This window comes from Labrus mixtus, chromosome 1 (assembly GCF_963584025.1).
Source record: "Labrus mixtus chromosome 1, fLabMix1.1, whole genome shotgun sequence".
NCBI classification, from domain to species: Eukaryota; Metazoa; Chordata; class Actinopteri; order Labriformes; family Labridae; genus Labrus; species Labrus mixtus.
In genome coordinates, this window is record NC_083612.1 from 30,452,429 (window position 1) to 30,480,193 (window position 27,765).

Below are 27,765 nucleotides of genomic sequence, written 5' to 3' on the forward strand. Positions count from 1 at the left end.
GCATCATCTGTCATGCTCTTTTGAGTTGTTGCATTTTGATTTCAGTGTGCGTAGAACATGGACACACACACTGGGTTTACGTCTGAGCAATGCTTCTGAGATAAAAACGTCTACACGCTGTCTCTTAAATATTTCAATTTAATTTTATTTAAAATGGAGCTTTCTAAATGTATTTTGTGAAAACTATAAAACATTTTGTACAGTAAAATTGTGTCTTAAAGAAAGCCTTTTTGCCTGTTCAATTCATACACAGTGTCGGAGTCAAGGATCTTGGACATACAAATGCATCATAGCTGCAACTTTAAACAAATCCAACGCTGACAAATGCCAGTACAAGGGCTCCTATTTCACACACAACACCTCCAATTCCCACAAAACAAAGGTGTCCACAATAACAAACCCTCTCCTGATGTATGGGCTGAACCAAGTCGACACAGACCACACAGCACACCGCCACCACACAATGAGAAAGGTCAAGCAATTCACCATCACTGGCTCTTGTTGTGGCAGAGTTACGATGGTATGAAGAAAAAAAAAAAATACAGAACCAATGAGGAGGTGGAGGGCGCAGAGAAGAGAGAGAGAAAAGTCATGGAATAAAGCAGTCAGTGCCTAGAGCGAGGCAAAGGAGCGATTGTGTGGCAGAGTGAGTTATTTTGCTTCACTTGCTGCCACAGCAGGGGGGTCGTGTGTGTGTGTGTGTGTGTGTGTGTGTGTGTGTGTGTGTGTGTGTGTGTGTGTGTGTGTGTGTGTGTGTGTGTGTGGATTTGAAGGGATGTGTTAGAAAGAGAGCGATAGCATCCAAGAGAGAGTGAGGTCAGCATGTAACAGCACCAAATATCATGTTAAGACTGACTGACTTATTAAATTGACCCATCTCACTCGATATCTAATAGTCCAATCAGAACTTGAAGGATTTCAGCGTGATCACATTTCTTTACGGAGATTTATATTTCTTCTCGGCGATAATTCGATATCTCCATTCTGGTAATTTCATCCAGTTTATCACAGGACAGAGAAATCAGGGAAATACTGTTTCCAGAGCGCAGAGAAGGAGACGGAGAACAGGTTAGGCGACTGTGCCGAGGCAGAGCAGGAACATGAATAATTACAGAGGCAGGATGAAAAAGAAGGATTCAAAAATGCAAGCAAGACTCGCAATTAGTGGAAGTCTAAATAATACACAACGTCAGGATGAAAAGGATTGGATTTAAATCTCACTCAGAACAAAGTCAGGTCAATTTAAGTTTCTGGGAAAAAGTCCTTGAGAAACTTTGAACTCTGTGATCTGTTAGTTTGACTGAGAATCTCCGTCTGTATTTCATGAAGTAGAGCTTCTCTCATTGCTGTTAATAGAACACACCATAGTCCAAGTTTGAGTGTTTTTTAAATATTAAACAAATATAGTAACATTATTATCTAATGAGTCAGACACAATATTTATTTATGGTCTGCCCTTATTCAAACTTCGATAACTTCAGATAATCCTTTACTGATACTCAGAGATGACATAAAAAGTAGAGCACAAAAGCTCGAGTAGGAAAACCACTATGACCTTGATTGGGATCAACAGGACAAAAACGATTATAAAAGTCTACTCTCTGTTATGTACTAAAGGCCTTTGAAGAAGTAGGCCCTTTAAAATGTGTCCACAACATTCAGAGATTCTCTATATGTTACCTTTTGCAAATCTATTTCAATTATACACATGTTGTATTTTTTTACCTTTTACACTTTATAAACAGTGTTTTAACTGAGTAGTAAAAGAAAGTTGAGGAAAAATATCCTCATGTAAAATGAATTCTGTGAGGTTTGTGTCTTATAAGGGTTGATGTTGAGGGATCAGAAGTCAAAGTACCCCGGTGTAAAACCATGATTATGTTCCAGTTACTGTGTTCAGAGGTTGAAGTAAGTTTACTGGTACTATAAATTAATCGTCATTGTAGAAGCTAGCTGGGTAATGCATGATTGAAGTGTGTACAGGTGACTTTATTTAAAGGGGCAGCGCACGGACCAATCAGGTGTGAGAAGTGATATTGTAAATGCTGTTTATTTTTTTACTTGACGAATATGCAGAGCAGCATGGGAAGTATATGTAAATAGGTTGAACAAGTATACACATAAGACTAGTTTGAGTTCACTAAATTCTAAACATAACTTTTTATGTTCATCAGTAACTGAAAACACTCATTATCTCTAAATGTAGTAGAAGAAGAAGTAACGGACTAGAAATGTGTTCATGGTTTTAACATGAAACAAACCACTACAAACTTTCTGAACTTACTCAACTTGAATCAGCACCAAACTGTCACAAGTGAACAAACAGACTACCAGAAGCATGGCAATATAAACAAATGGCAAAATGAATTCTGTCTCTTTTAATCTGTTTTTAAAGTGCACCCTGAATATGTCAGCTGTTCAAAAACACTAAGTTGGAAAACAGTTTTTATCTTGACAACAGAAGCTTTCTTTCACCTGTATCTTTGACCTGTGTACGTCATCTCTCTCTCTCTCTCTCATACACCCGATATTAGAGCTCTCCATCCATGCATGAAACTGTCAGGTAACACTACACTCTCCCAACATGTGTTGCAGATGCTTACCAATACTGCCACTTTTCACAGGCAAAAAAAATCAAAGTGGCATCAGCAACAGACTGAGGAAAACAAAAATGAAACATTTAATTTTTCATGTTGTTGTTTTTTTTTTCTACATTTCTCCATGTCACCATTTGACCTAATTTGTTCTTTTGGGCTTGTCATGGCAAAGCAGCTCATCCAGCAAACATGCCTGATGAGGTGTGAAGCCTGCACCCAAATCTAGCTCTCCTACCCTCTGCCCACATTCCCCCGCTCTGCTCTCCAGCTAACTGGAGGTAGACATCACTCACCAGCACAGTCTCAGGGTCAGGCGGAGGCATCGCTGTTCAAATCTGAAACCAGCCAGGCAGACCACAGATCAGTCATTCTGAACACACTCACTTCATACAGACGACTTTCTCTTTAGAGCTGGTGCTGGGGCGTAGTGAAATAATAAAGATCATATGGTGCGTATTTTGTATTAATTTTCTTTTATTTAACAAAACAAAAGCAGATTGTATTGCATACTAGTATTGTACATGATGGAGCTAGACAGGGGTGGCCACTTGTTTTGTAAAGTAGAGCATGGGAACATGCAGTTTAATTATTTAATGTTTTCCAAGCCGGAGACTTTATAAAGACTGAAAAATACTTCAGGATGTCATTTTACTCGTATTCAAATTCTCCAGGAGCAGCAAAAAAACAATGTACCAAATCTTTAAAGAGTAGTCCATCTGACATCCTCATTTGAGTGAAAAAGTCAGCAGGCCAATCATAAATCGTCTTACATTTTTTGCAGCTTAAAGCAGGGAGGGGGGGCTGTGGGTATTAAAAAAGTTGCTTGGTAACAGAAGTTAAATTAACATTTTATGACGGCTTGGAATGTGCAAATATAAGCTATCACACAAAAACCATAGAGTGCACTGTATTTCTAATTCTAAAAAGTACTTGAAGGTTGACACGTGTCCATTATGAGAAGATTTACTGTGGATGTTTAGGTAGTCACCCCTGGCTGGCACAGTTGGCAGGTGGCAAAGGTGGCCAGGGTTATCACTTCTGACATTGTGTGGGTGAGGGAACAACCCGGTCACTGTGGTTAAGAGGACAACGCTGCAGCGTTCCAGGTGTTAGTTGCCCGTGGCGACTGTGTGGGAGTTCTAGAAGTCCAGGTGTTTGTTGCCGGAAGTACCGGAGCCACAGGCTGAAGCCACGGCGGCCGCTCCTGAAAGCTCCCCCCTGCTTACACGACTCACCGTCTCAGACAAGTCTGGAGGCAAATGTAGTCTCTACAGAAATCAGAGAAAGAGAGAGAGAGAGAGAGAGAGAGGGGACGGGGGTATTAGATAAGCTTGTATGGAGAAAAAAAGAAAGCACTACAGTAGATCAACATACAGTAGACGGTACACTTCAGTGATGTTTATTCAGAGAGCCATGTTGGGTTGAAATTGCATTAGATGCTTCAGCACTCCTCCCAGCACTGGCAGCATGGAGTAAACCTGCTAGCGTGCTGCTAAATGCTTCAGAGAGCTTTAGGTCTGTTACAGCTCTCTGGGAGTGTGTGTGTGTGTGTGTGTGTGTGTGTGTGTGTGTGTGTGTGTGTGTGTACATTTGTGTGTTTATGTGTGTGAGTTTGATGCTGTGGTTTATTGAGAAGTTGTGTACGGGACAGACCAGCATGTATTTATGAGGTTAGGCAAGAGAAAGTGTGTTCTGACACAAATGCATAATGCTCCAGCTGGATCTGATTCTTTGTTTACTGTGTTTGAAACACAGATGATTACGTTAGGCTAATGCCAGAGTCAAGCCTTTTAGCTGTTTCATAGAAAAGCTTATCTATGGAGCAGCCCTGTGCCAACTCAAAGCACAAAGACGCTAAGAGGTTAATGAGGGCCACTCATGTAAAGCCCTTTAACACCAACGCGCTAACTAATATAAAGCTCATGAGGGCCTTCACTTCTCTGCTCTCTCCAGAAGCTGCAACAAGGGCCTCCACTTGCACTGAGCGATCAAAGTCTTGAAGAGTTTCTGAGAGCGTGAGAGTAGGCGAAAGCATCTCCAGAGTCAAGTGTGCGTCTGACAATAGTGTTGAGTAGCGTGGTGCTCGAGTGCCTATCGAGGAAGTTAAAACCCAATACAGGCATCCCGGGTACAAGAGGAGTTAAACCCTGTAATTTGTCCATGAAAGAATCTGCCATGACATCTGAAACCCACTGGTCGAAGCCTGCGCTCCCACCCCACCCCACCCCACCGCACCCCAGTCCTCTAAACCCTCCCTGCCCGCTGAATCCTCAGCCCCTCCAGACATGCAGCTTTGGGAGAGCCCTTCCACTCCCACTGATACTTATCTTTTTCTTAACGAGTAGGTGTTTTGGTACAGGGTTAAGCAGCGTTATTACTAAGAGATAACTCCGTACAACGTGACACTCTTTGCCCCTCTAGGGGAATCTACTTCCTTCCTTTGTCTAATACTGTTTCTTTAAGAGCATTAAGACACCTGAGTGTGAAAATGTTTTTACATCCCTGATGCTCATGACTGATATGAAGCCTTGCTCTCTTTCTTCTGTGGCTACTAGGTTGAAGGCGAGTCATACTTAAGTGGTCTCCTTTCTGTTGGACAAGTTGGCTTTGTGTGTGTGTGTGTGTGTGTGTGTGTGTGTGTGTGTGTGTGTGTGTGTGTGTGTGTGTGTGTGTGTGTGTGCATGTGTCAGGCAAATAGAGGAAACAAGAGGAGCAGTCTTGACGCAGCCCTGCAGATTATCTGGGGCAGGTGAGCGCTGAGACAATGTGAGGGACCTATAATTTAATGTAAGATGGTAAAGGTAAGGTTACAAAGGACTTCTAGAGGCATGGGTGGAAGATTCCCACTGCGAGAAGAGACGTGGGATGTATAATGGTCTTAAACTCTTGTGACACAACAAGAAGGATGAAGAACTTGTTAGATACATGATGAATTTGGTAAAGTTCTCTCTGTATGCAACTTTTTCACCGACTCCCTCCCTCTTACTCTCTCTCTCTCTCTCTCTCTCACACACACACACACACACAAACATCCATGCAAACTCATATATTGGCCTTGAGGGGGCCTCCAGAAGCTCTGCCCCGCTTCCACCCCTGCCAAACCTCACCTGTGTAACCTTTCGTGTCTTCAGCTCACTCGAGTGTGATTGAAAAAGAAAAACAATGCATTGATCAAGCCTGGACTCAGTCCTGCTTAGTGCACTGCAGCGGAAACACGGTAGAGAGAGGGGTTGGAGAAAAATCAATCACATATACATCATCCTCAGTGGGTGAGTAAAAAAGAAAAAAAATAAGGCATCACACCGTTGTCTGGCTGTCACGCACCCACGGGCCTGGCTACACCGTGTCTGTTTGGCTCTGGGCTCTGTGAACCCACTGAGCATGTGCAGAGCGAAGGTCAAAGCAATCCAGAAGTGTAGCTCAGCTCCTCTAACCTTTGAGTTCAGGGGCAGATGAGAACAATCAATGGTAACATCAAAGTTGGAGGGAGGAGCAGACAAAACCAATCGATCGGTTTGACACACACACAGGGAATACAGAGCCTGGTTACTGTCAACAACCTTCCCAAACATCACCGACAGCCAATAACTAAGCTGATCACTCATTGGCTTATCAGAGACACAAAAATGAGCTTTATTTTCAGTCCAACTCCAAAAAAGAACATTTTAAATCTGTGTCAATGCAAGTTGGATGGATGAAGAAATTCATAGAAAAAAGAAAGAAAAGATTTTCACAAAGTGCCGTGACAGGCCAACTGCAGGCCTACCATGAAGGGAGGTCAATGTAGGACTCAGACAGACACAACCAGGGAGGCTCTGAGTCTGCTTCTCTACGACCTGCACACTCCATGATGTAAACAAGGACATCCGGAAAACCCTCAGAGGCATAGTGGGGTGTATGTGTGTGTGAAGTCTTTCTCTGCTGCCTGGCAACCTTCATCAGGGTGGGGAGCGAGAGGAAGACAAAATAAGAGAGGGGGTAGTTGTATGGGAGTGGACGGCGGGAAAATAGACCATTGGCTGTGGTGCACTGGCAGAGAGGGGATGAAGGGAGGGGAGGGGGGTTGTGAAAATGGATGTGTGCCACAATGTTAGTGCAAGAATGACTGTGTGTGTGTGTTAAAGTTATGATGTCAGTGTTCCCTCCCTGGTGGCAGGCGGGGGTAAAGGTCTGTGGTTCAGCTCCACTCCACAGCCAGAGGGGCTGGGGCCATGCTGGCAACAGGGCGAGGGGTGACAAAGCTCCAAACGAGCGCTAAGCACTTGAAATGAGCCCTCAGGGCGGCCCACGGACTAGCTTTGCCTAAGAGGGTTACTAATATCACCCTACAATGGACAATTCCCTTCAGCTTACTAAACACCCCAAAGACCCGGTTCTTAAGGAATATGGCGTTTCATGCTGCTTGTAACCGGCCGTTTACAATCCCCATACACAGTTTTTATTGGTGGTGCATATCAAATCACTTTTTTAAGGGTCATCAAAGGCAACAAATCTCAGTCTTCAAGGTTTTTGTTGTGAGTATCAAAGTGTTAAGTAAGCTAATAGTATCCAACGATCCAAGGTGACCATTTTTTTCCCAACTGGAGCTTAAACGCAACCCACTCACACAAGGCAGCACCATCAAAGGCATTCCACTGCTGGTAACGGCTTGCTAATGACCGGAGTATTAGGTGCTAATTTAACGAGTCATTTATTCCATAGGGTTTTAGCCACAGTTTCAAATGGCCCGTGTCACTGTACAGCTTAGAACTATGGGAAACCCAACACCTTGTTGGAACACATGATGCCCGCTCTGGCTGTTTCAATCAGATTAGCCAATGCTGGAACATGCTCATGGAAGTGACAGGATATTTACCATAAACACCTACTTAACACACTTGTTGTTGTGATTTGGTCAGCATATTATAAGCTCTGTTGATTCACTGAAATGAGAGAACCTTAACATTATATCACTAAGCTAGTGTTGTTACAATAATGAAACAAATGTTGACCAAGCACACTTGCAATTTGCTGTAATGCACGAGTAAAACAAGCCCGTTATTGTGTTGATTGCTCTAAGATGTTTAGACATATATAGTTTGAATAATTGTATACACCTCAAGTGCAGTATTCATGGACAGCGGTCACATTAGAGGTGATGCCTTTTAGCCAACTCCATTTCCCTGAGCAGCACATCTGCAGTGCAGTGCAGCCACTGTAAACTAATGTGTATGTCTGTCTCTGACACCAGGCCAATGTCCTCCATTTCCAGCCCCATTTCTACAACCAGTCAAGGGTCAAAATGGTAGAAAAACAACATTGCTAGAAATGTCCCAGTCTTGTGAGCCTATACAGTCACCAAACCAAGCTAAATCACCTCCCAGTGCTGTAATCCCTCACACCTCTAAAGTTACACTGCATTGTGTGAGAAATCATCGGCTGGACCAATAGGAACTTGTGTTCACTTTGGCACACCAAAACCCACATAATGAGGTAATGTGCTTTTCTATTATGGAAGCAAACTATCATTCAATTTTAGCGAGGAATTTTGAGGAAAGACTTCCTCTACCTTGCGAATGAAAAAAAAAAGATGCAGAAAATGCTGGGCATAAATCCCATCTCTTAAGTAATTTAAGCCCACCTGCACCTAACAAAGGCTGAGAAGAAGCTCTTCCTTCCTCTTCTTTACTCGTAACAAAGAGTGCAACCTGATCCCTGACCTAAGAATAACCTGTTTGCGAGGAGATTTTACACCGAAAGACTTTCTACAGAAATTCCTTGTCATTCCATTTATCTAACTCATTGTATCTTACTTAACATTTTATTATTTGTGGTCAAATAGCGGTCAATAAATGTATTTTTTGTGAGGGCATGTTAAACCGTCTCCCTGCAGCCTTCACTAGAAGTAGCATGTAATGTTGGTAGTTATTTACAATAATTCATCATCAGCTGAACAGTTACATATTATAGAATAAAATACATTCTTAAACTCGTGTAAGGCCATGCATCATGCTTGCAAATAGAGCAAACTTCAATGTAGATTAAGTAAAATAGTTGCAAAAGAGGAATTGAGACAGGCAGGATAAGAAAGAAACGAACTGGAGGTGGTCTTAAGTTTCTTTTCAGTAATTGGGTGATGGTCACCTGCTCACCATGTCACCTGCTGCCTGATCCAGGATAATCTGAGCGGCAGGCATACAGACATTCAGGCAGAATGACAGAAAGACAGATACAGACACAGGCTCCTCATCCCTTCTGCTTCATGGCTAATGCATCTGACAGAGTAGGCAGCAGGCAGGCAGAAGGATGAGTAAGCATTTTGAGTGTAATTATATTCCCAAACATTGGGAGAATGGGAAGGGACTAATAACTGAGTGAATTTCCATTAAAAGTCAGCATGTCCAAACAGGAAATTGATAAGCTGACAATATTTCAAGGTTTTTTAATACCTAATGGAATGTTTATTGCTGTTCCGTTGAAAAAGCCGGCTCCTCACTTACCCTTCACGCTCCACAGACTGATGTAAAACAGCAGATGATAGTTTCTGTCATGTTACTAAACATGACATGCATGGGAATCAGTTAGCTCCGCCATGCATCTGAATAACCAAATGGACAAACAAGGGCCAAAGTGTAACTGTGCTGTAACACAACAACTTGACTTGTTATCTCAGTCGTCATCATCTTCAACTGAACCCTCCTCTGGGGGCCTCCGCTCGGGCCTGTCAAGAGCTTTGACAGGGGAAGCAGCGTGGGGCCATTTTGTCTCTTTTCAGTTCGGTTTTGTTTCTCTTTTGGAGGGCAGTGTCGGTATGGACCGTGGGCGTTGTAGGGTGAGGGGGCGAGGGCACATTGACCCCAGTGGTGGTGGGTATTGAGGGGGGGGGGGGGGGTTAGTTGGTGTTATGGACTTGGGCACAGTGCTGGTTAGCCCCTGGAGTGACATGGTGCCTGGGGAGAAAGGAAGAGGAATATAGGGCGTGGAGTACAAACATGTCTAAGTGCTGCCTTCACTACCGATAGGTCCATAGCAAAGAGCGCGGCTGCATGGGTTATGACAGCATATCTGGGGGACCTCTTGTGCCCTCCACCCCTCAAACACACATTTTAGCCCTGGAACCATGACTCTGATATAACGTCCTCAGGTTAAAACACCACTGACACGTTTGGTGAAAGCAGGTTTTGTTGTGCTGTACAGATGTCCTGCTGGTATAACCATACACATGAAAACATTTCTAAACTTTCACATCCAGCACATGGCGATAGATGTGCAGAACAATGTGAGTAACCAAGTGACTGCAGATACTAGGACGATGTCATTAAAGGGTTAAAGGAATAGTTTATCATGGGAAATTAACTTTTTTTCTTACCATTAAAATAAATATCTAGAATCAAATATCTGCATATAAATACTTATAATAATAATTTTTGTTGGAGTTCAGGTTGTATTGACCTTGCACCTTCTGAGTAGTGATGGGGATCGCTCATTTTAATTGGTATCAAAACCATAATGAGACTCATTAACGATCTGAGTCTCAATAGATAAGACGACAATACATTTTTAACAGAACTAGTGACTGTTTCTGAACAGAATTACATATTTCTAACCTTCAGTAAGCACGGCTAATGTAATGTCATCTGTAATATCTATTCTATGATGCTGGAGAAAACAGACTAAATGTTGCTCCAAACAACTTGGCTTAGTGGCATCAAGGAAATGATATGAATATCAACACGCTGCAGTGTAAGAATGAATGAGTAGCCAGTGCTAAAGGAGCTAAGTCATAGGTGGATCAAGCAGCCACTTAGCATAGGACAGAGACTGTAAATAACTAGCCTTCATTTATTTGTAGGTAAAATTTGCCTACTCATGGACGCTGGTTCAGTCAGTCGAGCCTGACTGAGCAGAGGCCATAGTGCTCACTGCAAGGTCCCGAATCAGACTCAAAACCTTCAGCATTTTGCTGAATGTCATCTCCACTCTCTCATTTCAGTCTTACTCTGAATAAAAAAATCTTTAAAATGTTCCTACTGACGCTCACTTAATACATTTTATCTTCTCTTCTTATACAAAAACTAAAACATGTCCTCAATCATTTGTTTTTTTATTTTCAAAACAATCCTTTATGATCTCTTTGCAAACCTTCTTTGTCAGTGCTTCAGACACCAAAATGCAAAAGCCAGAGCATTACCAAAGGATATTTGGTCATGTATTATTCACTCTTTTTCCCGTGTAGCACTCAGTCTACAAGTGCACACAGCCATGTACAAAAACAGACGGACAGACAGACACACTGCCACTTGCCTATGCATGTGTCACACTGAGGTATTTACAACAAAAGGAACACAAAGCGGGTTAGTACAACTAAGGTTTCTTGAGCCCAGCCTCCCCTATAACAGAAGACCCTTTTTATTCCTCGTCCTTTGCACTGTGATGGAGTTCATGCAGTTTACAGGCATAACATTTGGCAAAGCGAAAGGTCGTCTGGAGGTTACTGTGTCAGCCTGGGTAAGTAGCTGACCCCTTGGGAGGGGTGGGGGGCGACCACACTCGCAGAGGCGTAGTCTGCTGTTGAGCTAGCAAAAGATCAGGTTGGAATAGGGCACACTGGATCTGCATATATGAGGACATATGACGACATGTTTTTCTCAGTCTGCCTCTACACTGTGTGGGGGCTTGTGAACTTTGCCTGAATGGGAGACTCAACACCTGGCAAGAGAGCCGGCACTCGATCACTAGGACTGAATTGGCACTGCTCAGCCCTTGACAACCTGTGCCTGGATCCATTAACATTATCAAAAAGGTTTTTTGGAAAAAAATATTTCCAATGTCAACATGATGAAGTCAAAGCTCTTACTACATTTTAAGAATCTCTTCTCTAACCACCTGTTTACTAGAACATGTGGATTAGTGGATTGTGGATTTTTTTTAATTTCCCTCGGGATCAATAAAGTATCTATCTATCTATCTATCTTTCTAGTAGCTGTTTTTATGAAGCTAATGTGTCTCCAGATTTCTACAACACCTCATAGCAAAAGAGAGGAGATGAAAGTAAACGGATGTATTTGTAGAGATATGTAGAAGAAAATGATGTAACTATATTTTTCTGTAGCTCTTGGCACAAACAGGAGATTAACTGGAAGCAACAATTCTCTCATGGTACTTTCCACACTGACATGTTTTCAATTCAAAGTTAAAATTGAGAAGTGAATGTTACTGAAAGTGTCACATGAGTATACGGCAGTCAATGCAGCACGGACTCAACATGCGTCTATGTGTCATCGTTATCAAAAGGTTTATGTTGTTTCTTTTACACATTTCAAAACTAACACAGTTCAAGAAATGTTTTATATAAGTTTTAGAGGTTCACGTGTTCTGTGGATGCTCAGCTTCAACGTAAATAGTTTTAGAATGAAAACAGTGTTAAGTAGCTCATTGAAAGTGAAGGTGACTGTAAATAAAGGCTGGTAAAGTCTGATGTCCACCTGTTGAGGGTACTTAAGAAGGTTCATGCTTTTTATTCATCCATTGAACAATTGTTTAAGATCATGTGCAGATGTGTTGGTGAAACTTTAGATATCTTCCTGCTCATATGTGTAAGATGTGTGTTTGTCCATGTCTGTTAGTCTGCCCAGATGAGTAAAGGGGGGTGGGTATAATCCATCACCAGTTGATAGTCCCCACAAAAAGGAGCCCTTTTTGCTGAGAGGACAGCCCTTGTGAGGACAAAGACCACCATACTGGGGACTTCATAGGACCCAGCTGAAAAGGTGTTGCCCAGAGTAACCCCATTCACATTAACAGGCATGCTGGCCAAAGCCAGTCATTACTGCTGACTTGGACCAGCCGGGCCACACATAGACCAGCCTAGAGCCTCTAAGGCCATTCACTCCACATCAGCCCACAGGCAAACAGCCTGAACTCTGCCACTGGGGAGCATCGAGGATTGTTACTATTCTATTGGACTGTCCGTCTTAAGAGCTTCTATATGAGCAGCCTTTGAGGTCATTCATAAAAAGCATGAATATACAGTTTTTAAAGAGCGAGACTGGACTGTTTGCCCGTTTATCAAAATGTGGCAATGATGTAGCAACATGAAATAAATGTGATAAAAGGTACTGCTTTTTTACTTTTAGACATTAAATATGATGAGAAACAAGAACTTCTGGAGCTAGAATAACAGTTTCAACAACTATTTTCTCTTGGTTGACAAAAACCAAATGGTACCCACAGTGTCTTTAATAAGTACATGTCCAATCCTTCAGACTTTTCAACATTTTACACGTCTGCAACCCGGAATTCAAATAGTCCTTTTTGGGCCGTTCCATTTGATTAACAAACGAGAGCAATCCAAATGCAAACATCTGTTGGTTTCATGAAAGCAATGATTTAAATCCGATCTTAGCTGGTGGGTCTAACAGCAAAGCATTCAACTTTTTTTATATAACCCCCTCCCCCCAAAAAACCCCCAACAAAATTCAATGTAGATTTGCATTTATAGCAAATCATACTGTTTACTTGCACAATGCACTGTTTTAGGGATAATGCAGTCCACAGATATGCGGCTGGAAAACATCTTATTTCCTACAAACAGCTTTGGTAGTGTCTGAACTGAAGACAAAAATAAATATCTTGGAGGGCAAAATGTTCAAACAACAAAGCAGCATAGAAAAGAGGTTTTCTTTCAAAACAGAGTTAACACAAACGCTGAAAAGCCTCCACAGACTTTTTCATCCAGCAAACGTCTTGGTTCTAGTTATATTCAGGTATTCTCTCAACCACTTTCATTCGTGAGAGACAAAAGAGAAAACATTTAGAAAGGAAAGACTGAGTTGACTTATTTTTTTTACAAGTTGATAATTTTTAATCTAAGTTGTAAAACGCAAACTGCATTTGATTTAGCTCCATAGTTTAGTATTTGTTGTATCCTTTGACACACTTTAGTCTCCTACACCCCTCTTCCCCTATTTGCCCTCCACACCCCACGCCACCTCCACCTCTGTTCTCCTCTGCAGTACGCTCCCTGTGGGCAGGTGGTTGTGTAAATTTAGCCACAGCTAGGTGAAGTGCTTCCTGGGTAGACTGTTGGCAAAGCCACCTTTAGGGTGTTTGAGATGTCAGAGGGAATGAAACATCACCTCGGCTGCCCTGTCAGAAAATTCACCACCTTCCATTTCCCCCATAACCTCTAGGTCATGGAAGCACTGTGGGTGACGGGGGAATGCTTGTTTTGTGTTTTCTAATTTTGCCTGAAACACACCAGCCTTTGCCTAACCTAGAGCGCTGGCTTAGTGTTAATTGTGAAGCATTACTAAAGCCATTAAAAGAGTGAGCCAAGGCCGGAGGAGAAAGCATGCTAAAGTTAAAAATCAGAGAGACAGTGCTAAATGCATGTGATACCCTCTCTGCACATGACCCCTTAAAGCGGTGGCGCTGCAGCTATAAGAGAAATAACATGATAAAAATGATAAAAAAGTGACTTCATCTGAGGAGAAAAACAACATTTGTTTTGTAAATTTACAGATATGTTGTCAAATTATCAATGCAATGTATTTCTATCTGCAATATGGAGGTTTGTGAGGAGAGACTCAATCCTACCAGGACTTGTACCAACAGGCTGTAAAATGCAAACGGACACACATGGACTGTAGTAATAAATTATATTTAACATTGTATTGCACATTGGAATTGTTCAGGAGTTTTCAATTGAAAATTCTCTCACAAAACAATCTTTAAATTTCCAGGTCTGTTTTTTAAGTTATTTTGTAGGTAATTTAGAACAAATTAAAACAAAACAAAGCCAGATACTGATATTTTTTTATTTTTTTGCAATTAGTAGAATTTTATTTTTTACCCAACTGATAAAAAAAGTGAAAACAAGCCCTCATCATTTTGTAAATAGGGGACGAGAGGCAGAGAGAAAAGTACTGAATTCAGTCTATGAATGAGTGTTTTTTTTCTCCAGCTGCCCGAGGAAGATGATTTTAAATCCTATGATAAACAAGAAGAGGAACAGGAAAAATGTAATGCAAAGGTTGTGTTGTACCTATTGAGCAGCAATAACGTTTGAATGATGACAACTTCTTATACTTCATAAATTTTGTTAGAGTCAGAACACATTATTTAAGGTATACAGAACAATAAAATCATTTCAAATACTCAAACGACAGAAATGTGTGAAAAATAATCAGGATATTAAAAAAGACAAAAGTATTTTTTGTATATTTCTAAAAGCTACATATCTTAAACTGAATGAAATAACATGCTATAGATCTGAGGCTGCAAAGATTTGATTGGATCAACGTTTGCATCAGATGTGGATGTTTTAGAGTTCAGGGCAGCTGATTGTTTCAAAGTCGATTTGAAGGGGATGATTAATTGCTATCAGCCAGAGGTTAAGTATGAAGTGTGCTGTACCTGAGGTGTATGTGTGCACAAGAAGCATGCTGCAGTTGCACGTTATATAGATACTGTAGATGCCCATCAACCAGAATGAAGCTTCAATTTGGTTCCTTAATTGAACAAAAACACCTGTAACAATATCATCTTAAACTCTCACCAGACTTTCACTTCAACTGTTCTGTAATCGCAGAGACTTCCTGGAAACTGATCAGACAAACCAGTTTTAAAAGAAAAGTTAAAGCTTCTCTGCGGTGAGGGTGGTTAAGTTTATTTGTCAAATACCTTTGATCATAAAACCACAAAAGATTCAGGAGACTAATGAGTAAGAATATTAGTGTGATGGTGTGTAATTAGTGTGCAATCATGTTCTATGAAGTACAGTTTAAGCTGAAAAAAGAAAAGTAAAGGCAAGCACAGAGACGGCTAAAAAAGGGGGCTGCTGAGTTGAAAAGAATCACAAAATTGGAAAGCGTTCCTGTGACTATCAGCTTCTTCATTCTCCTGGATGTCGAGTTAGGCGTTTTGCTGGGAAATGGGCGGCCTGCCAGATTGGGGCCAAGTCAGAGTTGTCAGGGGATTACAGTTCTGCCTTGCTCACCGCAGGGGGTGCGGAGTGGGCCTCAATTACCCTGGAGCGGCGTGTTTGATTTGGCCCGGCACTTTTGGGGACAGACCAAAAGCTGAATAATGCACCATTAGCAACTCAAAATCCTGCCCTAAAATGAGTCCACTTATGCATCACATACAGTAATTGTGTGTCTATCAAAGGCTGGCAGGTCTACACCAATTACCCTGATAACAACAAAACAATTGATGCATAATATTATCTGCTGAACACCTGTGGGCAGCCTCAGACGTTCAAGCTTTGGGCTTTCAAACTTCTACGCCTCATTCAAAGTCTGTCCACGACACTGCAGCGAAACAAAGTGTCAACTTTAGAGTGGTAACATCTGAAAAGTGCGACGTTCCTTAGAGATAATATGGAAAACACTGACATGGAAGAACTGTTTATGTTTGTATCTACAAGAGAGAGAGCGGGAGAGAGAGTGTGTGAAAAGAGAGAGAGAGAGAGAGAGAGAAAGAGAGAGAGAGAGAGAGAGAGAGAGAGAGAGAGGGAGATCCCTGTACTCTGGCTACAGTCTGAGCTGTGCAATTGAATTTCACAGGATATGAGGCAGCAAATGGCATGTAAAGGCTGAAGCGTCAGACAGTAGCTGCCACACAGGCCAGACAGATAAGGGAGGTGTAAGTGAAATCATTAGGTAACTCTGCAGGACATCAGGGCCAGTTTAAGGTTGGCAGGGGGCTATGAGAGCCAGAGGTCCTCCTTGAGCTCCATTGAACACCCACTCAGCCTGATATACATGCACTTACAAACACAGAGGGAAAATCACTTATACAAACACAGGCCGCAAGACAAACAACGACTGGAAACAGAGGCAACTACAAGCGCTGTTTTTCCCCCTTTCACCCATAAATACATGCACACAAACACAGGGATATTTGCACATGCACGCACATACACACCACTTCAAGCTGCAGACGCTTCATTGAGGTATCAGCCCCCGTGATTGTGTTTGTCCACCTGGGTATGAAAGAGCCATTCTGGCCTGTGTGCAGGAGACAGCAGTGTGGTACAGCTCAAGCCGGAGCCCAGCGTGGCTACGTCTGTCTCCGGCTCTCAGGGAGGGGAGCAGCCAAGTGTGGATGCACCTCATTACCTCACTCATCCACACACCAATTACCCCTAAATAAATACACCCAGCCCACAGGCAGCAACAATGACATCCAGCCTGAAAGGGAAGAAAGGACGCCGTTCAGAAAGCATTTGCACGCACAGAAAAGTGCTGTTGGATAATGATGAAAAAAAAAAAGTACAGAGAAAGGAAGCAAAAGGAAGAACATGCAGGGGGCTCCAAGTCTTTTAAAGAGCTCAAAGAGGAGACGGAGAAAAGAGAAAGAATGAAACAAACACCCAGCGAGCCGAGTGAAGTGATTCAGAAAATGATAATTTCTTGCTAAATTTCACCCAACACATCCGCAAATGATTGTTGTGGTGGGGGAGGGGCAAAGTTTAATTGTTTTAATGCATGGAGCCATGAGATAGCTACACCGTGGACTTAAATGGTGATCGCTGTTGAGGCGACACATATTTGCATGCAAGATGGACCGCTCAGGGTAATGTTAGTAAGCGGTGTGCCTGGAGGTGAAAAAAAAAAACACGGTGTGCAAAAGAGAATCAAATAGGAGCCAAAGAGCCCGATAGCTTGAAAGTTCGATAAAATATGGCAGGTGTGCATTAAATGTGACAAGAAACACTCAGAGGAAACAGACACTTTGAGGCTAAAAATATGAGAAAAACATTTTAAGCTGTGAAAAGTCTCTGCTCCTGGAGTGAGAAGGTGAGCGAAGGATGCAGGAAAGGTGTGTGGCAGAGAAAAGAAGACAGATGTGTTTTCAGGGGAAGGTGGGGGGGGGGGGGGGGGGGGTACAAACAAGGAGAGGAAGCCAAGAGTTCCTTCATGCACCCACACACACAACTCCCTCCATGTGGGATCTTTCTGCATGAGTGCCTCTGTCATACCTGGGGGACATAATGGTCTCTCTCTAGCTTTTTCCTGTCTCTCTCTCTCTCTCTCTCTCTCTCACCCAGTTCCTCTCTACCTCTGCTCTTGTATGTACGCAGCATGTGTAGAAATATGGACTTTGTAGCATGTGCCAAAGAATTGGCTGTCTGGTGGCAAGGTGAAGCCGTGAAAATATTGAAGATAAAGCTTACACTTGAACTGATATTGATTTTTGTAGGTGGGGCTTTTTAAAGTGGCTCGAGCTGTTTTCACTGTTTTCACACATGCAGTTCAGAAGATTTTTTAGACAGCCAGCACCTGAAACCTATATATGTCCAACACAGCGGGAAGTTTTCCCTGTCTCGTTTTCTGCCTTTATAGCCATGCTACGTGTACTGATGAGCAGAAAAAAAAGGAAAGAAGCAGCTTCATTATGTGCACGAAGATTGAACAGAGGTCGCAGGATATCGTCATCACATCGGTCTGCAAGCCCATAATGAATTTCCTGACTTTAACCTGCTCTGAACCCAAGAAACTTTTCTTGTGTGCAAAGACCATTAGGTATCATTTGCTGTCACCTCCTCCACAGCAGTGCACAGCTTAGTTTATGTGTGATCCTCCTGCTGGTTTCTCCAATTAGGGTCCTGCAGCCAGCATCATCAGTAGAAGAAAACAACATTGGAGCAACTCCAATAGTTACTGAACCACTGGTATCTCACCACCCAAAGGCAAATATATGATTCACTTCCTCCTTTGACTACTGAACAGTCAGGTGATGGGAGGAACTGTTAGTCATGTCACCAGGATGTACAAACGGTCGACAGGTTCACCTAACCAGAGGCGGATTCCTGGTTACCAGAAACAACGGCCCGGGAACGAGTCAGCTTTCCACGCTGTTGATTTGATGTAATAAACAGAGGCTGATGGATGGACTGGAAGTGAAAGGATCAGGTTTATTAGGATTCCTCCCTGATGGAGGGCTAATTGAGGGAGGGCACGTCACATAGGTCTGGTGCCACAGGTGGGTGGAGTAGTCATTGACAAGCTGTGGCAGCATAGTCAGGATTCTTGTTGTACGGCTCAACCCTCAGCTGGAATCAGGGAGCATGGGAATCCAAGGCTCTGTCACATGCAACACAACGAGCAGCGCCTGTGAATACAGACTGGCCTTTTACAAACCACTGTGTCCCTCACACAGGTTCAGCTAGAGTGACCTACGGCTGGACACAAAAATAGAAGGGTCCTTTCACCCTTTCTCCCTATTTTCTCCGTGTCTGAGGCGTCCTGGGGGCTCCAGTGTTTTTAATTTCCTGCATCCTACAACACCTACACATGCTGTTGTCAAACCCTGCAGCACCCTTCACACACTGATATACTGTGAACGCATCACATTGTCTTGTGTTTTTATTCTATTAAGATCTGTGAGCACACACATTTACGGAGGGTTTTCAGCTCATAAGAAAGCATGTGAACAAAAAAAAAGGTGTGGGGGGGGGGATTCCCTTCCATTCAAGTAACTTAACCTCTTTGGTAGAAAGTGTGCATGTTGCGTGAGGTTTCACACGCTTCCTGCACCTAAGAGGAATGTACATGAGAAATGCAGGATCCTCAAGCACACACACCCAAAGATTCTTAACGAGCTGCACGATACACAAACACTGTCCTGCTTTTGTTTGTGTTCATAAAAAAACATGTCCAGGTGACAGGATTTTGCACGCAATCCAGTTTCAGTCTCAGTGTCTGATAGTTAGACACATAAACTTTGACTTTATGTTTTGCCTGTTTTGAGCCCATTGAGATATGTATAACACATATGAGGTTACTGTGCCGTATTATTGATATGTGCAGGTTTTAGCTCTGCACAGTAAGTTAACACTTTTGTTCATTGTTTAGCCCATGACTTAATACAAAGCACATCATGGATTTTGATCAATCAGCATAAATAGGACACTTTCTGTGTCATTGCAGATGACTTACAGAGTAATGCAACATTATATATTAATGGAATATTTTGACCAGTTTTACTGCTGCAAACAAACCATTTTGGACATGAAGGGACTTATTATTATTTACAATTACTGAGACAGTGTATAAAATAAAACTTTTTGCAGGTCACTGCTTTTTAAAGCAGCTCAACTTGACCAATGCAGCCCTTTGCAGACGGTACATCTTGTAAACCTGGTAAATGTTTATGTTCATTGTGACCTCAGTCTAGTTGGTCACAACACAAGCCAAACATGTGATGCTACGCATGTTGTTTAACATCAAACCAGCAGATTGATCATGATTCTTGATTGGTGGTTAAGGCTAAATTTCATTGATCTAAAAAAGGAAGGAGAAAAAAATCTCCTCTGAGATTTTAACGGTCTTGTGCAAATGATGTCTTCTGCATGAACACGTCAGTTGTGACATTTTTCTTTTTGCACATTCTGATCACTTCAGGAGCATGACAGGTTGAGACAAGTACAAGTCTTGTTGTGTGAAGACAGAAGTAGTATCCTGTCTTAAGTATTCAAACTGTCAGAATGCATATCGTTAAGACATCATGAATATGAGTACAGACTATATTAATATAAGTTTCTTACTTTTTCCTATTCCAACTATTAGCCAGCAGAATTTTAAAGGTTATTTGAAAGTATCTGTTGGACTAACTACTCAATAACTTTATCATCATTTAAATGTACTGTACGAACATGTCATCTGGCCACAAGAGAAATAGAATAATTATGAAACATAGGTGAGGTAATGAAAAACAAGGCTGATATAGACTCTCAATGACAATTTGGAGTTACCACATTATTTAAGAGGGGAGACATTTATATTCAATTTTAAAGCAATTGGGTCTGAATGTGTCATAACACAATGTAATCTCATATTAGCACATGATGGCACAGTCTCAGAATTAGCAGGACAAAAATTCTACATCTCAGTTTTATGGGCCGTATACATTGGCAAACACACGAACGTCATGAGCCAAACCCCTAAATTAACACCTTTTTGGTGAGAAAGCTCAATTTGGAACACGTCACACCAACACCGCAGCTGTTATTCAAGGGTAAAATTAATTACTTCAGATACATGTGCTTCCTCTCAAAGTGGCAGACTTATTTGCATTGAGGAACATTCAGCAGAAGTAATCAATGCACACACAAAATACGGCCACCCAATGACCCCAGCCCCGTCTCAAAGTCCCTCCCCGTCCCCAAAGCCCTGATGGCTCAGCCATGCATGGAGGAACAAACACAGGTAGCGAGAGAAAATCAGACTGCAACAAAACACAGAAACATGAATGGGAAGCATTACAATGACGGGCTGGATGCAGGACAATGGGCCCGGCATTAAACAAACGGCAAATCCCAGGATGGGCTGTGGGAGTATGATACAGATTACAGTCACCTAGTCCCTGCTCAGGGAACAGGGGAGACAGAGAAAAAAGGACACAATATTGCAATCTGACAGCTGACGTCTTCATATAAATGTATGAATTTACATTCCAATTAGAGGAAATTTACATCTTAATCACAGAGAGCAGTGTGTCGGTCCCTCGGTTAGTGTGTTGCTACGGTAATGAGGTGGGATGCTGCTGTGCTCTCTCATCCAGACAGTGATCTGTCAGCAGACGACACCTCCCTGTTACGAGGGAGCCGCACTCTTAAATGCAACCGCCACACAAATCCTGTAATATCCGATGAAATCTGTCTTAAATACCAACAAGGTGTGGGCTGCCACCCGAGCATAATATGCCAAATATGGAGTTTGAAAAACATCAAACATTTCTTAAATACAGTGCACTGAACCAGGAGTGTCTTTGCCTGTCACTCATATGACAAGCTTTCAGTACTCCACGACATGCCATCTCTAATTTCCATACTAATAATGGGTATATTACCTTTAATGGGTTGACTTTGTTTTATGGCATATGAAATGGATTGGTGGAGTCGTCTGTGGAATAACTCAAACATATCATGTCATCAGATCTCATGCCGCTCTGCTGCTAACAGAGGCAAAGTGAATGGGTTGGATGGAGAGATAGTGAGAGCATCATCAATACTCTTCATCATTTGCAGCAATGCTATCAGAAGGCATGTGTGTACTTGCGGGGAGAGAAGGGAGGCAGACGATTATGCAGAGTTTAGGGGAAAAGGTCTGAAGAAAGAAACCTCGACAAAGTTTGAAGAGCTATGAGGACACTTGTTGTGGTTTACTTCAATTAGCAAACAGGAGATGCTGGGTTGAGGTTTTGGTGGAACTACGCAAGACAAGCCCAAGATGTTTCCTTTCATAAGCTCAAAGCAAAAAAGAAAAGAAAAGAAAGGAATATAAGACACAATGCTGTACTGATATCAATTTGAATGAATCCAGAAATGAGGACATTTAATGAAAACTTCAGCTCTGAAACTTTGCTGAAACAACTTCCATCCAGTGAAATCATTTACTTGAAAAGCCGAACTGATTGCTGACAATGCAATCAGGGGGAGCAGATTAGCGAGCAGCACATAGGAGGGCGCGCAATAAATCAGTTTAACACAGTCTTTTTGCCATCTTCACGCTTGACTTTAATACAGGGATGTGTGAACAAAAAATTGGAGGTAAATGAGGCATGGCTTCTTTATCACCTGCCTCGTAGCCAATCAGGCCTCCACCGTCAGAGACACTGCTCTAATGGCTGATATCTATGGAAGCAGCCTATTACTGGATACTGCCTGTAATTAAGACAAGTCAGATTACACCAGGCCAGTGCCTCCTCTCTGATATGTAGGCTGCCTGCCATTAAGGCCAGAAGTCGAGACTCACTTGTATACGGCATTGAGAAATGTAACAAGGGCTCGTGTGGAGAAAAAAAAGAAAAAGAAAAAAGACCTAGAAAAATGTTGCGTGTCCTAAGTATGTGCTGGGTGCATCCCTTAATATCACATGGGGTGATATGTGGGGTGTGGCCAAGATTCTAGTTTAGCCTGCATGGTGTTTGAAAAGGACGCTGGGAAGTGGCACACACGCCCCTTAAGCACTTATCTCACATATTCCAACATTGCAGAGTGATTCCCACAGCGGTGCTGCCGTGTCTGAGCACCCCTGTCCAACCATCCAAATGAGATTGCTTATCTTTTCTTCTTTTGTAGGTGTGGGGCAAATGAGGTTCAGCAATTGAGTTTAGCTCGAATGTTCACCATGATTACAACATCCTAAACAGGCACCAGCTTATAAGATGCCAAGCTGACTTTGTGTCTCCTAGCAAATGAGGTGAGAGGGTGACTGTGAAGGCTGCTAAGTTGGGATAAGGGCTCGGCTTGTATGGGGAGCGACTCTTTATAAAAGCTTACATATGATAAAAAAAGAAGAGAAGCGGGAGGGAGGGAGACAAAAGAGAGAGAGCGAGAGACTTAAAGAGGAAAAGCAAGTGAGTTTGAAATGGGAAAGCACTTCTTTCTGTACGCAGAGTGACCTTGCTAACACTCCGCCTGCTCAAATATTCACCACTACACATGCTTTATTGCAATCTTCTTCGCCCATCTAAGCACGCAAACCCTGCGCTCAATACGCACATTACTCATTATACAATTTCACTAACTGGTTATCCAAGACCTGCACAAGCATTAACACTCTTGTAGAGATTCAAAAGCCCACACCAACACCAAAGATGTGAGACGAAGAAATTCACTGTACTGATTTAATTATAATATTGTGCATTACATCGTTGTCTCCTCAGAAGACTTCTGTTGATGCAGAAAGCTCAAACGATGGCTGCTGAGTGTTTTTAGGGATGTGCATCAAAGGAGCTTGTTCACTTTCATGTCCAATGGGATTCAGCCGGAGAGGGACACTCGTGGGATCTTTCTTCTTGTCGAGGTAAGCAGGTAATTTTTTTTTCCCCCGTGTGAGTAAATGAACTCACTCAATAAGTAAAAACTTTGATAGTTCAGAGACATCAAATATGCCTGACACTACTTTGAGTAAACAAACAAACATGGAGACCAAACTTTTTTTTGAAGAGTTTAAATAAAGCCATGAAACAATATTCAGGAAACTTAAAACTAAAGTTATGTTGTTAAATCGCAAATGCACGCTCGGATACTCCGTCAAAATTAAACGCATCCTAAACACAGGCGAGCAAATACACACACACACATGCGTGCACACGCCGACATTCACAGTGTGTGATGAAGCAAGAATACATGACGTACGCATACAAACAGTGTGTGTAAGTGAGCGTACAACATCAGGCGATCAGATCACTTCCTTCTCCAAACATACAGCCTTTAATAGATGTGAAACTCCAGGCCCTGGATCTTTTCACACCACTGAGTCTCAACTCATACAGAGGAACAGGAGGCAGAGGATGACAAAGCGAAAAATAAAACACTGACAGAGACAATACAAGGGTAATATATTTATGAAGCTTGACTTGATTCAAACATATCTTTCTAGACTGACAGAAAAAAAAAACACACTTGTCTGAGGGGGGGGAAAAAAAAGAGGAAAAGATTCATAAGAATCCTCAGACTAACATATGGAGTAACCTTTGTGTCCTTCCGGGACTTGAGGGGGTGGCGGTGGGGTTACGCGGGGGGGTCTAACGCTCCGAGGACCGTAGGCACGCTAGGGAGAGGTGAGCTGTCACCCCCCATTACGATCACTGCATGCGCTCAGAAAGGGGGAGGGGAAGGAGGAGAGCAGGCGAAAAAAAAAAGAAAAAAAGGAAATACTGGTTCTTTGCTAACCGCCATCTAGAGCCATCCGTGGGCCTCAGAACCCTCAGTCTACAACTGCCTCCTGGGAAACACTTGCACGCAACTTCATCCCTAGCTAGTGGTAGAGCATAATGTGTGTGGGGTAGAGACGGGGGGGGGGGGGGGATAAAGGGAGGGGGGTTTCTGTGGGTGAAGTTGGGCTGTGTAAGCAGAATGTATGGATTTTGCGTAACAAAAGGACAACTGTGCATGTTTTCTTACTTGCCTCTGAGTAAGGGGATAAACTGATATGCACTTTGGTAGGATTTTGGAAAGGAAGTGATGCAGAGAGAAAGAGAGCCTCTCAAAGTCAAATTGAGGGCAAAGATAAGGCAAAGGGCATTTTAGGGCTGAATGTGATGATCCTACCAAAAAAAAAGTAACGCCTAAGATAATCAATATCTGTCAAGTTTTGTATACTTCAAAGATCACTGCAAAAGTCCGGGGATAGCACTGAAGCTGAAGGAAAAATACTGGCCTGTCACCCTGAGCACAACAAAAGAGACGTGACATGTTTTAGCTAATTATGTGACACATAACATGGTGCATTATTATTATATGCCAGTGGAGAAGAAGCTCGCCTCAGATTTGACCTTTTGCTGCCTTTTGTGCGAGTCTGGGTGAGCACTGCTTAGGCGCATTCTGTTCCCCAGATCCCACTCCTAACACCCCTGTCACTCATCATCACTCATCATTGTTGGGGACAAAAGGAAAGTTTGGTTAAGCCACACACTGGAGTATTCTCCCACACACTGCCTCCCCCCACCTTCACACATTAACGTATGTGTGCGAGGTAGCGCATGCACGCATGGACAAGTGCACAAAGAAAATTGTTCTATTTTTTGCTGCATAAACACAAGACCAATGACTCACACACGCACCCTAATTCATTGATGGGGTCGCAAACCTTTCGATAAGGCGCCACCACCTTGTCCCCTAACTTGCCTTTTGAAGTGCAGGCTTGTCCTTCCAATGGCCCTTTGACTGATCTGCTGAGTGTAATTAAAGTCCATTCAAGGCTCTAAACATGTCCTAACTATCCTCCATCATCTGGCCGGGGCCTTTCAATAGCCACCTGTGAACTCTGAAGGACGGGGACACTTGCCCTCATAATATTCATGAGCCCCGGCTACATTCAGCAGGCCGGCCAACTTCTCTCAATGGCCAACACCACTTTAAACAACTCCGTGTTGACTGTTAGGTGAATCCTTTTTAAATACGAGCATATTCACAGTAGCAGGGGTTAAGTAGCTCCCATGATTAGCTGAAACAAATGCCTTTACGGTGTGCTTGGAGATAAAGAGAAAGAAAAGAGGATCAAGACAACCAATTTGTTTTGTCAAGCCAGGACTCATTGGGGGATTGCAGACAGAGAAAGCATTTAGAAAAGAGATCAGTGTGTCTCCTGATCAGGCATCACCAAACCGACTTTTTTGTGATGCTAACAAATGAACAAAGTAAGAACACATATTCTGTTGTGTTGAGTTTAGAGATGATGGACTCCTCACGAGAAGGATGTCTCCCCATCTGACTGTGTTGTTATGGAGACAACTTATTTTCTGCCTCCAAATCACCTCAACTGTTCTTCGCTAATACAGCCAATCACTTAATGTAGTGCTGCTGATGACCAGATCTATACTTTTATGATCAAAGCTTAATAAAAGTTACATTTATAATTCTTTATTTTCTAATAATAAGTGCCAAATCAACTCGTCTTTATCAAATTTCTCAAAAAAGTTGACATTAGCTGTCTATACCAAACTATAACGGACAAAGATCCTCCAAAACAGACTCATCCAGTTTAGAAACTGTTAAATGTAACGTAAAAACAGCATATAACTAGTGTGGACACCAGCCTGTTGTCTATGTTTCATATCGATTGTTTGCTAGAAACTCAACATAAATAAAGACCAAGCAGATGCACAGAGAAACACATGCACACACTCCTCACCCTGACCCCACCTCCCACCTCCCCAGGACACCGAGCGGTGAGAGTGTGGGAAAGTTATTTTTAGGACCCAAGCAGAGAGCCTTCCTGAGTTTGATGCTCCTGCTCCGGATCAACATTCCACCTTTGAACCAATCCGACCATGAAGCTGTTTGTGCCAATGATGGCAATTTTAACTTTCTCTGTGGACCAACAGCAGGGAGGGGACTTTTTCATTTAGAGTTCTTTAGATTAAGAGTCACACCATCAGCCCAAACTATGAGGCTGATTCTAATCTGTGTGATAACATTGACAGGAACTTTTTAGAATAAACATTGTTTGGAGCGGTAAATATCTGGATTGTTGAGCCTGGAGTTTTTTTTTACTTTTTAGATGTTAGAAAATGAGAATATTCATTTCTGTAAAGTCAGATTTGCATGGTTTTATGTCTATTTGAAAGGCAGCTGTAGTGAACTATCATTTTGGTTGAATTTGGCGGCCCCTGTGGACAAAAGCAGCATACATGGTTTTATAAAGATCGAGATCAGGCAAGCTTGTCAATGTAAGTCGGAAGTGAGTTTAAAAAAGGAAGCTTGTATAGTGAGGAGGTAAGGTTTCAATTTTTGACTATGCAGGATAACTTTAATGTGATGATAACACATTGTTCATTTGTGTCAGGTATCATTCATACACCTACTTAAACTTATAATTAAAACATTCAGTTGCTCTGAAACAGTTATTTCACTGATAAGGCTACATATACATATACAATCATTACCTGGTCAAGTTATGTTCATGAAATAATACGCCAAGGGAAAGCTCAATAGCAAGACCACTCTGAGATAAATGTTACGGCTTAAGCCAGTTCTCTGACAGTTACTTCCACAGACACCTCCATGGACTATACACAGCCATGTGCTCAATCCATTTATTTGAAATGTACAGAAACCATTTTTCTAAGAGGATGTGGGATCATTTAGGATAAGGTTCTAACCAGGTTTGGCTCCTGTTATTTCCAGCACTAAATCGTCTATTTCTCTTTTCTTCTTTGGTGATGCTGCCTTGAAAGATTTTGAACATTTTTGAAGGAAACCTTGTATAAAATGGGTCTCTGGTCTGTTTTGCCGTAATTTGCTTCATCCAAATCCATCCCGATGACAGCCATTGAGAATAACAGTACAGAAAAGATCTGTCTTTGCGCTGACGACCTGCTTTGGATAATATCAAATATTAAATGGAGACGGTCTCTTAACCATTAACTTCTCACAGTAGGAAAATACAGTAATCAAGAATATTTCTGTTATCTATGTATTCCATTTTTAATTGTTTCTATTAACAACCAAGTCCAAGTATTAGATTTACATAACGAAGAATCGAGAGACAATGGCAAATTTCACATTTTGAGTTACCACAGTATACACAGTTTGAAATAGAAATAGTTGAGACTTGTACAAAAGTGCAAGGACCTAAGGCAAAATTAGGCACTACTTTCTAAAGTCTTGTAGTTAACTATAACACAAGGCAGAAGACAAGGATACAGTGAAGACCCAGTTTATAAGCACCAG

At 42.1% G+C, this 27,765-nt stretch overlaps 1 protein-coding gene across 2 annotated transcripts in view; it reads right to left on the minus strand.

Moving 5' to 3' along the window:
- Positions 1-3,050: 3,050 nt before the first annotated feature.
- The window catches only part of elp4 (elongator acetyltransferase complex subunit 4), a 61,626-nt gene continuing 36,911 nt past the window's right edge, over positions 3,051-27,765 (minus strand). For both annotated transcript variants that reach the window (XM_061041838.1, XM_061041832.1), the window contains exon 10: positions 3,051-3,865. In XM_061041838.1, coding sequence (XP_060897821.1) covers positions 3,737-3,865 — 129 coding nt within the window. In that variant the 3' untranslated portion in view covers positions 3,051-3,736. The remainder of the gene's footprint in view (positions 3,866-27,765) is intronic.